General features: G+C 45.2%; 1 protein-coding gene across 3 annotated transcripts in view; it reads left to right on the forward strand.

Moving 5' to 3' along the window:
* The first annotated feature begins 3100 nt into the window (after positions 1–3100).
* Positions 3101–12728, forward strand: part of SCAF4 (SR-related CTD associated factor 4) — a 65015-nt gene continuing 55387 nt past the window's right edge. For 2 of the 3 annotated variants that reach the window (XM_055421475.2, XM_055421484.2), the window contains exon 1: positions 3102–3568. In XM_055421475.2, the coding sequence (XP_055277450.2) occupies positions 3539–3568 (30 nt within the window). In that variant the 5' untranslated portion in view covers positions 3102–3538. Of the gene's footprint in view, positions 3569–12728 lie in introns of all 3 variants that reach the window. The other variant, XM_055421494.2, reaches the window with a different exon arrangement.

Consider the following 12728-nt stretch of genomic DNA (forward strand, 5'->3'; position numbering starts at 1 on the left):
AAACTTGGGTTGGGCCCCTGGCCGTAGACTGGAAACATGGTGTGGGAGTGTTGGATAGGCTTTGGTAGACAATGGAATATCCAGAAAAGCCAAGAGGAAGACCTTCTAAGAACTGTATTTTCTAACACAACGGCCCTACTTACAGAAGCCAAATGGGTTTAAAAAAACATAACGGCAGTTCAACTGAGAGATAAAAAACGGACTGAAATGAAGTAGAGGCCAGATGGGCCCTGAAAGAATATTCTGCTTGTTCCGTCAACAGAATTAAGAGTGCACTTCTCACAACCTAAAAGAAACAAGCACAGTCTTCCTTCACCCTGCAGCTCTTCCCTGCAGCCCTTATAAACTTGCTTTCATAGTCAAGACTGTAAAATGCCTCCTGCGGCCTTCCGCTGAGCGCATGTCAGTTTGGCTTCGGCTCTCCACTCCCGCCCACATTCCTGCTGAGGTCCCCATTGCTCTCAGGTACTTTCCAATCTTTACCTTGCTGACTTCTAACTCCAGCATCAGAAGAGGCTGGCCTCTCCTGCAGTATTCTTCCCCGGCCTTTCCTCACTCCAGCTTTCCTCCTCTCACACAGCTCAGTCCCCAGTCTCCTTTCCCCTTGTCTGTTTCAGCTCCTCCCATCACTGTGTGCACTAATGACTCCCAGATCTCCGCCTCCTCTCAGCATCTCTCCTGACTCCACTGTTTACCCAGCTGCCTCTTAGACATCTTCACTTATCTGCCCCAAAGGGCAGCTCAAACTCCACAGGCCCCGGAAGGAAATCATCTGGCCTTGGGTCCGGTAGTTAACTGGGCCTCACTGCCTCAACTCTAAAACAGGGAAATTACCTACAGTCACATCATACAGAAGTCCATTAAGCAGATTAAATGAAATAACACAGACTAGCATGTCAGATAGGGATTCCCAGGTCGTGCTAGAGGTAAAGAACCCACCTGCCAGTGCAGGAGACATAAGTGACGCAGGTTCAACCCTTGGGTCAGGAAGATCCCTTGGATAGGAAATGGCAACACTCCACTATTCTTGCCTGGAGAATCCCATGGACCAGAGGACCCTGGGAGTCTACAGTCCATAGGGTCACAAAGAGTTGGACACAACTGAAGTGACTTAGCACACACATGCCTTCTAATTATATCACACAATACCTGGGATGGGAAGATACCCTGGAGGCGGGTATGGAAACCCACTCCAGTATTCCTGCCTGGAGAATCCCATGCACAGAGAAGCCTGGAGGGCTATGGTTCACAAGGTCACAAAAAGTGGGACAGGACTGAATCAACTTAGCATGCAGGCATGCTGCTGCTGCTAAGTCACTTCAGTAGTGTCCAACTATGTGCGACCCCATAGATGGAAGCCCACCAGGCTCTCCCGTCCCTGGGATTCTCCAGGCAAGAACACTGGAGTGGGTTGCCATTTCCTTCTCCAATGTGAGAAAGTGAAAAGTGAAAGTGAAGTTGCTCAGTCGTGTCTGACCCATAGCGACCCCATGGACTGCAGCCTACCAGGCTCCTCCATCCATGGGATTTTCCAGGCAAGAGTACTGGAGTGGCTTGCCATTGCCTTCTCCGAATGCAGGAATACACACGTGAAAGATAAACAATAAAGAATGAAAAGCAAAAAGAATCCACCTTCCAATGCAGGGGACACAGGTTCGATCCCTGGTGGGAACTACAGTCCCACATGCCCCCGCACAACTAGGCCTGCATACTGGAATGAAGACCCCGAATGCCAATTAAATAAATTAAAATATATACATATATATATATAATAAATGAAACAATAAACCCATGCACTTCATTGAGCCAGAACCTAGAGCTTCCTCCTTGATGTCTCCTCTTCCTGAAGGTCAATCGTTCTGTCCCAGCCCATCCATTACCCCTTCATAAGGTATCTGACCTTGTCTCTCCTCTGTTCCACCACCTTAAACCCTCAGCATCTCCTGGCGCTCGGGCTATTCTTTCCCTGACCTCACTCCTACTCTACACAGTAGTCTTGAAACAGCGCACTGGACACCACCCTCCTTTTCAAAACCTTTCAATGGCGCCCTTGGGGACAAAACCCAGACTCCTTGGAAGGGCACAGACTGCTCAGGGCCTGGTCACAGTCCTTGGCACTCTCTAAACTCCAGCTGGTTCTCCTTGAGTTAATGCCACCGTGCTCAGCAAGTTCAGTCAGGCCATAGTGCCTTCTTCAACCACTCCGGCCGCTTCTTCCAGCTATAGGAAGATGCCACTTCCTCTAAGAAGCCTTCCTGGACTTCCAGTCAGACGAGTATCTTTGTTCCCCAGGGTCCCTGCCCTAACATTTACCATGCCTTTGTTATTACCTGTTCATTCGCCTGTCCTCTCCCACTAAAACGAGCTGTCTGCAGAAAGAGACATTATCCTTTAATTTCCATATTCCCAGAACCCAGCACGGCGCCCGGCTGACAGTAAGGTTGCGAGGGAAGTGAATCAGAACAGTGTGGCCACCGAAAAGGAAACAACGCGTTGTAAGCGAATCCACTCCTCCCGCGGCCGGTGGTACAGGGCTCCCTTTAGGCCTGCGTGGACGTCCAGGGCCTGCATGTCCTTCTCGGGGCTTCAGCTTGAGCAGATTTAACCCGTACCATCAGGGCAGACAGGGGACGGGATCGGCAGAGGCTGCGCCGGGAGCCCGCAAATGCACGCCCAGCGGGCTGAGGTTAAAAAAAAATAAAAGCCTGAGCCCTTTGTTCCAGGCGGCGGAGAGCAAGCGGCTCCGAGTCCCCCGACGGGTGCGCGGCCTGCCTGAGCAGGATGGCACACAGAAACGCACCGGGCAGCGCCGCGTCCGGCAGGGGTGCGCGTGTCCGCCTGCCTGATCCGTGCCAGCTTCCCGGCCCTGAGATTTCCCCGCACTCTCCAGCGCCCCTCGCGGGGACCCGGTGTAGGCGCCCGGCCGTCTCCGCGGCCTGAGGCGGCGGCAGGCGAGAGAGGGCTCGGCGTCCCCGCGTCACGCGACGGCGGCCGGGCGGGCGGCGCGCGCACGCGCGCGGGGCGGGCCGGGGCGGGGGCGTGGCCAGCGGGGGCGGGGCGGGCCGGGGCGGGAGCCGGGCACAGGAAGCGCTGGGAGGCCGGAGCCGTCCCAGTGTGCCCCGCGCGGCGTGGACTCGGGTCGCTGCCGCCATCCCGCTGGCGAGAGGCAGAGGAGAGGCCCGCCCGCTCGCCGGTCGGGCCAGTGCGTGAGGGCGCGGGGGGCCGTGTCAGCGAGACGCAGAGCGCAGCCGCCGCCACCGAACGGACATGTTGGAGCCCAGCGCCGCCGCCGCTGCCGCCTCTTTTTCCTCATCCTCCGAACGGGACTGAGAAGGGGCCCGCCACCCCTCTGCCTCAGCCTCAGCCGCCTGCCCCGCCGCCTCGGCCGCAGCCTCTTCCTGCCCGGCCTCCGGCTCCGCCGCTCGTCGCCCCTGCCGGCCCCTCAAGGCCCGGCCGGCTCCCCAGCTCCTCTCCGCCGCGGCGCGAGGTCTTATGTGACCGGCGGGCCCGGAGCAGCCGCCGCCGCCGCAGCGCGAACATGGACGCCGTCAACGCCTTCAACCAAGAGGTGAGGGGTGCTCGGGACAAGGGGGTGCCGGGGGCCTGCCAGGGGGAGCCGGGCCGTCGTTTCTCCCGCCGCCTGAGGTTTAAAGCTTGGGCCGGGGTGGGGACGCTTCCTGCCGCGGTTCCGGGGCGGCGGGCCTGCGCGGAGCGGGCCTGTGTGGCCCGGGGAGGTCGCGGCGGCCCGGGCGCCGACCCCACACCCCTCCCCCACCGCCCACCCCCGGGCGGCGACCTCAGGCTGCCCCCTCTCGCCCCCTTCCGGCCTCGTCCAGCCGAGCGACGGCCGCCCGTGCCTTTAACTTCGCCCCCCACCCTTTTCAGGTCCGGGCGCTCTCTCCCTCTGCTCCGTTATTGGCTTCGCAGTGCCGGGAGCCCGCAAGGGGCTAAGAAAGAAGCGCGGGCGGGCCTGGGTTGGGGGTGGGGGAGCCGGGAGCATCTGCCGGTCGTGGGGCCGGCAGAGCGGTGGCCTGGGCTTCTCCTGTTGCTCGGGCCGCTCGGCGCGCCGGCGGCTGGACTCTGATCTCGGGTCCGGGAGGAGTTGCTGAGGGTGTTCATTCCTCCTCCCTTCGGGATTCCTGCACTTGGGAGATGGAGTTAATAGACGGGGCTCTTTACCCTCCCGAGTCGTGAATTCAACCCTGTTACGGGCTCCGTGGCCCCAACGTGACACCTAAAAAGTTGAATGAGAGAGAGCAACATTTGCTCCGCCTTAGACCGCTAGAAAGCCGGCTTTGGCCTCCAGTCCCCCCACCCTCGCATCCTCCTCGCGGTTGGTTAATCCCTGGCTCTCTTCTTTGGAAATATTTACATGTGAAAAATCTCCCAAAACCGGGAATAAAGTTGCCTGCCACCCTAAAGCTCTCTGGTTTTATTTCAAAACCTTCCAGGTGCTGTTTTTGAAGCGTCGAGTCCGCAGGTTCTATTTTTCAGAATCCATTTCAGGGGGAGGGGTCTTGACCATTGATTTCAAACGTACCTACAAAATGGCAACAATTCGCATAAATTGAGTTGAATTATCTTCCTTTTCCAAATACCGCCGAACAACCCAACACCGAAAAAAACAGATATGGCAGTGCTAGATGTCTTGGGACCGCGCTGATGACTTGGTGCACCCTGCACAACGTGATTTTGTAGTTTCACTTGTAACAATTAGGGTGCAGCAACTTTCACTTTGTAGTGCCTCCAGTAACACTGCAGTTAGGGCCGTTCCTTGCCTTGTCAGTTATCCTAGAAATGATTTGCCTTTAACTGATGGATACAGAAAGTTGGACGGTGTCTTCTAAGTTCAGTATTGCCTATTTTCAAAATGGTGAAATAGTGTTTCCTAATTTTTTTTGATAGCTAGGGAGTTTGTGATAATGCCCCAAAGATTTCAGGATTGGAAGTTGACTTTGTTTCCTGAAGGCAAAATATACTGGAATGTAGGCTTCATGAGGGCGGAGAGTTTCTGTTCTTTGCTTCCTCATAGCACATGCTTGGAAAAAACTTGTTGAATGAATGAGAACTTATACAAATGACCCAATTTTTTAAAAGATAGGTACATTTCTTTCTCAAGATGAAAACTTTCTGGATGTTTTCAATGAACAAAGAGGAGTGGTTTTAGCATTAAAGTTCTTTAGATCAGAATTATTTACTTATGATTGAGGCATTATGGACATTAAGCACGTTATTAAGTAAAGTATTTTAGGTTAATTCTGGGAAAATGTGATCAGTAGTTTTTACTTTGAAAATCAAGGTTAGGAATGATAGTGTCTTCTTGAAAAAAGAAAAATGGCATTTTAACCTTTTAAAATGTACAAAGTGAGAATTTTCCTATCATCTATCATTTTACTCTTTAAATAATTTTTATTTCCGTTCCTAGTCTTTATTAACTGTATTATGTTAGGTGTATGTTACCAATTCCAGCTCTTTTCTGCCAAACTTTCTTCCCCAGAAACATTCTTCTGGAGAAATTAGTCTGACTTCAAAATCCATCTCCTTGTTCCTGCTTGATGTAATGCTTCTCAGTTAATTCTCCCCATTCATAAAATGTTAGTGATTAGTTCCTTGTAACCTTAAATCTCCGAAGTCTTCATTTTACAAATATTTGAGAGCCTGCCTAGCTGTAAAGCTGTGTCCTAATTAGGATGGCACTGCTACTGAGGATCTCTGCCCCCTAGGAGCCTAAACTAATAGAGGACACAAAACTTAGACAAGTAACTTTAATGTGCGCTGGAACAATTTACTTTGGGGTCCTTTTAAAGTACTTTGGGGTGGTGGTGGGGCATGAGACTTGGGAGAAGAGAGTGTCAGTCTCAGAATTTCCGAAAGTGTAGGAAAAGTAATTCAAAGGCAACATTGGTGAGAAATAAGGAACAGTAGTTTGACTCCTGAAGCTACTGAAAGAGTGGATAAGGTACTTTGGGGCTGACAAGTTTCAAGTCTGCCTAATGTGTTTGAATTCCTTTTTCTTTTTTTCCCAGTCTATGGGTAAATTGAAGGTTTTAGGTAGGGAAGTAGTAATATAGTCAAAATACTGCTTGATTTATAGTATGTATTATAGAAGGCAGAGGTTTGGGGAAACATGGTGGGTTGGGGACTGAGGTGGGAGAAGAAAGTAGAATCTGAACTTGGCATGTCTATAAAGGGAGTAGAGAGGAGGGGAAGGATGTGGACCTGAAGAATCTGTGGATTTGACATCTGGTAAATTTATAAGCACCTTTTGCCCTGGACATCTAAGCTCTGGGAGAGGGGTGACACATCAAGCAGTCATCAAAAGTATATTTAGTGGAGGGGGAAATATGTTTGATTTTGAACAGTTTGTGTTTGAGTGAAACAATCATGTGGAAATTTTTGGCCAGCAGTTGATCATATTGGACTCAAACTTGAAAGCAACAAAGAGTTGGAGGAAGACATCAGAGAGTCACTCTCAGATTGCCCTAGAGAAAATTGAGAGGGGGAGACAAAATGAATTAATAATAAGCATCTATTGCCTAGAAAATCCCATGGATGGAGGAGCCTGGTAGGCTGCAGTCCGTGGGGTCGCTAAGGGTCGGACACGACTGAGCGACTTCACTTTCACTTTTCACTTTCCACTTCCACACATTGGAGAAGGAAATGGCAACCCACTCCAGTGTTCTTGCCTGGAGAATCCCAGGGACGGGGGAGCCTGGTGGGCTTCCGTCTATGGGGTCACACAGAGTCGGACACGACTGAAGTGACTTAGCAGCAGCAGCATAGCATGTGAGGTGTTTTGTATATACATATCGAAGTTAATACTCCTTCAACCTTGCATAGACGTCCATTTATAGATGAGAAAGCTGATTTTCGATTTCAAAGAAATCGAATAGTCATTCATCCAGGGGCATACTACTAGTTCATGGCAGAGCTGAGGTTTAAATACAGATGGTCCCATCTTAATTACTGCCTGAAGATAATATTTTATATAATACCAAGGGAATAGGCCACAAAATTTTTCGAGCTTATGGGATCTGTAGTTTATGGTGATGGGAGAGATACGGATAAGAGGTAGCAAATATAAAGTAGTTGGGTGTTTTGGGATTCATTGTTGTTTTAGAAGTTTGGTTGTAAGGTGTTCTGGGGAAAAGTCTCTTCAAGGATGAAGGGAAGAAAGAGCAATTGACAGTGTAGTAGAGGCTGGTGCTAGCCCTTTGATATGTTTATATATATAGTGTATATATAAGGTCTTAACCTAAGTAAGTGGTGTTCAAGCTCTGGTCTTTATTAGATGGGCGTAGATGCTAGAGCATGTTGAGGGAGGGGATGTGCAAAAATGCATAGTTCAAGTGGCTACAGGGATTGGTTAACTTAGAACAGAATTATTGATGAAAGGAAGGGGACAGATCGGAAGCACAGGTCAAAGTATGTATCTGTGATACAGAAAAAGAGGTAAGGTTAGGTAAAGGTAAGGTTAAAGACCTTTTGAGAGAACTTTCATGGCAAGACACTGTTAAGTGTTGTAAAGAATGGAAAGATGAGTTTAAAAATCAGTGATCACTTAATTGTGTTCTATATTTATATACTCCTTATTGTGAAGGTTCATTACATGGATAAAGATTATAGATTTGAATTTTTAAATCCATTGATTGCATTTTTAGCCTTTAATCTGTTTGCTCTAAATCCAAAAGAATAACTCTTACCTCATCCTCACTTTTCTTTTTGCAGCATCTGTGATTTTAAGATCTTTAATTAAAGAAGAAAAAAGTGCAGAGGATATTACAAAAATTGACAGTTGTTGTTAGGTGTTTTTAATTAAAAAATAAAATATTATGACATTTTCCCTTCCTCTCTTTCCCACCCCTCAACCCCCCCACCAACCCGCCAGTCAGAAGCAATCAGGTAATGAATTTAGTATCAATCTCTGTGGTCCCTAAACTGTGTGTGTGTGTATAAAATCTGTTTTGATATATATTCCCCAATGTTTTGTGTGTAAAAATTATTAATGCTGTATATTAAGAACTGTATAGTTCATTCTATTGTCTAGTATTCTATCATTTGAATAAACCGAATTTTATCTGGTTCCCCAGTTGATAAACGTGTGTTTCTTATTTGTTACTGACAGACACTGCAATCAATGAACTTTCTCAGGCATGTCTCTGTATAAGTTTCTCTCAGACAGCTGTTCTCAAACTTTGGATTTTGACTCCTTCACACTCTAGAAGTTAAGGACCACAGAGACTTTTTGTATCTATGGGTTATATCTTCATATTTACTGTATGAGAAATGCAAACCAAGAAACAGATTTATTTAAAAATAATAAACCTGTTTTGTATTATCGTAAATGACATTTCTAATGAAAAATAATATTTCCAAGACAAAAAAAACCTAGTGAGAAGAATGACATGGTTTTATCTGTTTGAAGATCTCATTTAAACTTAGGTTTAATAAAACTTGAATTCTTGTATATACTTCATTCAGTTTCTAGCTGTTACACAAGTCAGGTAGCCTTTGGAAAACCCCACTGTATACTTGTGGGATTAAGGATAAAGAATGTCTTAGCATTACTATGAAAACAGTTTTTACCTCACAGACCCCTGAAAGGAAGTCAGACAGCCCTGCCCACCCCTCTCCATCCTAGAGTTACTTTTTAAGAACTAAAACTAGAGATGGTGTGCATGTAATGGTACTTTACAGTGCAGGAAGAAAACGAGTGCTTTTATGTTTATCTTTTGGGGGGGAGGGCTGCTTCTGGTGTTAGTGACATATGGGATCTTTTAGTTTCAGCATGTGAATCCTTAGTTGCATTATGTGAGATCTGGTTCCCTGACAAGGACTGAAACTGGGCCCCCTGCAGTGAGAGCACGGAATCTTAGCCACTGGACCACTAAGGAAGTCCCTTTTGTTTATCTTTGAAGTCAGACAAATTAAACTTTATGAGTACTTTTAACATATGAGTTGACATTTCTGCCCTTAACCACTTAGGTTGTCAGTCTTGAACCATGTATTACTCTGAAGAAGAATTGAGTTCCACATCTCATTAGGGAGTTTGCCACCCTTCCTAGTCCCAGTGGAAATTGTTCTATGTAAACTGTTCTGTATTTTACCTCTTGATTACTGGCATGGTTGTCTTCTAGACTTTAGATCATATGATGACAGTACCTTTTTCACTATTTTTTTTTTAACCTGTAGTGTTAATCTGGTTGTTTTTGATCATTCCCTTGCTCTCTGAGAGGTCTGTCTAAAGAAGTGGACAAAGATTTGAAACAAGGTTCTTAACTGTATCGAAGAGATGTATCAGACCAGGGCAACAGAAGTAAATTTTGAGGTTTCTCATGACTCATCTGACTGTGTTATGCTATTTATAACAGGGGTTGGGATATTAAAAGTTAGTTGTAATTTTGTTCCTACGTTCCTTCTTGACTCGCAGAGATTTGCTTATCTCTGACAATAGTAGAAGTCTGGCTTTATGATGAGTGGAATAAAGCTGGCTCTTCAGAGCTTTCTGTAGCAGAATTTATCACTGATGTTCTTGTTGAAAGCATCCCACTCCCTAGTCTATCATTTTGTTTAGAATTTTGTTTCAGAAAAAACATGAACATATGATAAGGAAATGATTCGGAGAATAATTGGAATAATGGAAAAGTTGGCTTGTAAATCTTGTGGAACAGAATTCACGGGGTGGGGGGAGTACCTGATACAAAGTTGACAAGTTGGCCATTGGTTTTTGTGGAAGTGTTTTGTTTTTGTTTTTTATGTGTTCAGTCGCTCTGTTGTGTCCAACTCTTTTCGACCCCAAGGACTGTAGCCTGCCAGGCTCCTCTGTCCATGGGGATTCTCCAGGCAAGAATACTGGAGTGGGTTGCCATGCCCTCCTCCAGGGGATCTTCCCAACCCAGGGATCAAATCCACGTCTCTTGTAATATGGGTGGATTCTTTACCATCTGAGCTGCCAGGAAAGCCAAAGAATACTGGAGTGGTTAGCCTATCCCTTCTCCAGTGGAACTTCTTGACCCAGGAGTCGAACTGGGGTCTCCTGCATTCCAGGCATATAGTTGATTAACAATATTGTGTTAGTTTCAGGTGTACAGAATAGTGATTCCAGGCTTTTCTTTTTTTCCAAATTCTATTCCATTATTATTATGTTATTACAGAGATACCTGGTATCTTGTAGTATCCATTGTCCCTTCCCCTCTCTAGCTCCTTTTCTGTTAACATAAGTTTGTTTTGTATGCGAGTCTGTTTCTGTTTTGTATATAGATCCCTTTGAATTATTTTTAGATTACATATATGTGATATCAGTACTTTTCTATTATTTCACTGAACACTCTCTGGATGCATCCACATTGCTGTCAATGACAGTATTTCAGTTTTATATACATGCAGTGCTCCATTGGAGAAGGAAATGGCAACCCACGCCAGTGTTATTGCCTGGAGAATCCCAGGGACAGCGGAGCCTGGTCGGCTGCCGTCTATGGGGTCGCACAGAGTCGGACACGACTGAAGCGACTTAGCAGCAGCAGCAGTGCTCCATTACGGGAAGAGGCAGGCACAACTGGGTGACTCAACAGCAGCAACAGAGATCCTCTGTGTGTATCTACCACATGTTCTTAAGCCAGTCACCTGTTGGTGGGCACTCAGTGCTGCTCTGGAACATTGGGGTGCAGGTATCTTTTCAAATCAGAGGGGTGTTTTTTTCCCCCAGATATAAACCCAGGAATAGAATTGCTGAATCATATGGTAGTTCTATTTTAGTATTTTAAGGAACCTCCATACTGTTTTCCATAGTGGCTGCACCAATTTACATCCCCACCAACAGTATATAAGAGGGTTCCCTTTTCTCAAAACCTTTTTCAGTACTTATTATTTGTCGACTCTGATGATGGCCATTCTGAATGATGCTAGGTGATACCTCATTGTAATAGTTTTTATTTGCATTTCTCTGATCATTAGTGATGTTAAGCATCTTTCCATGTGCCAATTAGCCATCTGTTTTATCTTCTTCAGAAAAACATCTATTTAAGTCTTTTGCCCATTTTTTGATTGGGGTTGTTTTTTATTTTATTTTATTTTTTTAGTTGTATGACAGCTAATTTTTCTGCAGATAATCTGCATATGTTTAAAACTCATTTCAAGTATACTTTGATAACATAGGGAAAACATTGTTACGTAAATGATCAACCTTTAGAAGTTTGTGATAACGTTTGTTGAGATAACATGCAGAATCTCTTCAGAGCAACACCATAACAACTTTTTAGCAATACGCTAAAAACAAATTGTACTATGTTATTAGGTAGTGTATAGGATAAGCACCTGTTAACAATTGAAGTTTTGATAGTGTTGGTAATAGTTAAATTTGGTCAGGTTTTACCAAGTTCCGTTGTGAGCTTAGTCTAGAAGAGACATGTCAGCATTTCAGTGTTAATATTAAGTGTAATTAACAATGTACTGTTGGTGATTTTTTTTTTTTGAGAACTAGAAGATTGCTGAAATGATATAATTTATTATGCTTCAGTCACCTTCATCCTTTTCAATATTAGCATGGTTTATCAATTAACATTTTATTGTGTTCAGTTCAGTTCAGTTGCTCAGTCGTGTCCGACTCTCCACGACCCCATGAATCACAGCACGCCAGGCCTCCCTGTCCATCACCAACTCCTGGAGTTCACTCACACTCATGTCCATCGAGTCGGTGATGCCATCCAGCCATCTCATTCTCTGTCGTCCCCGTCTCCTCCTGCCCCCAATCTCTCCCATCATCAGAGTCTTTTCCAGTGAGTAAACTCGTCGCATGAGGTTAGGACTCTTTATTGGTGCTTATGAAGCCATAGGTATTTATAGAAACTTTGATAATATTGAGAAAGCATTGTATAGGTTAGTAGTGAATTCAGCAAGAAATCCAGTGAAACTCTGAAGGGGATTTAAGAATTAGAAGCCAAGGTTCAGATGGGATGGGGGAAATAGCAGGGCTCTTGAAAAGTGGAGGGTCATACAGGCACCCCTTAAAAGTTAAAATTAGTGTTTGGATAATTCATGATTTTTGGTATAAATCCAAGTGGGTCATGTGGAGGAGACTGTAGGCAGTAGGATACCTAACATATTTGACATCCTGAGAACTTATGTCTTTTTTTTTTTTTAAGCTTAATTTCTCTTTTACAACAAAATTATTTTCAAATATAATCATGAAATTGACCAGGAAAGAAATTTGAACCTCGTGTTAGTTACAAGTAAATATTACAACAAAGAAATAATTGATTAATGTTTTAAAATTTCATTAATACTTTTCTGTTATATGTAGAAAATCTTACCTACATACTGCTCTATCACAGTAATGAGTAATAATTCAGTTTCTTTTAAGTCTTAACTTGTGCATATTTGTCAAATGATTGTCAGTGTTAATCTTCACAGTATTTGAGTTCAGTAGACAGTTATAGGCAGATTTAGTAGTGTTATCTCCACCCGTAAGTGGTTGAAGAACACTTCTCATTAATTCTATTTACTAAAGGTTGTATGTGTAGCAGCAGATACACAATAGTTGGGAAATCTTAAACATAAAGTTACCTTTGGCAGAAATTTAGGAAAAACTCACTTCACAATAAATTCTGAAAATAAAATACTACCCATGTCTTTTTTTGACATCGATTCTAGTGACTTTCCCTGGCGACTCAGTAGTAATGAATCCATCTGCCAATGCAGGAGACGTGTGTTCGATCCCTGGGTCAGGATGA

This window comes from Moschus berezovskii, chromosome 1, assembly GCF_049115385.1.
Source record: "Moschus berezovskii isolate FMDL1 chromosome 1, NW_MosBer_1.0, whole genome shotgun sequence".
Lineage (NCBI taxonomy): Eukaryota > Metazoa > Chordata > Mammalia > Artiodactyla > Moschidae > Moschus > Moschus berezovskii.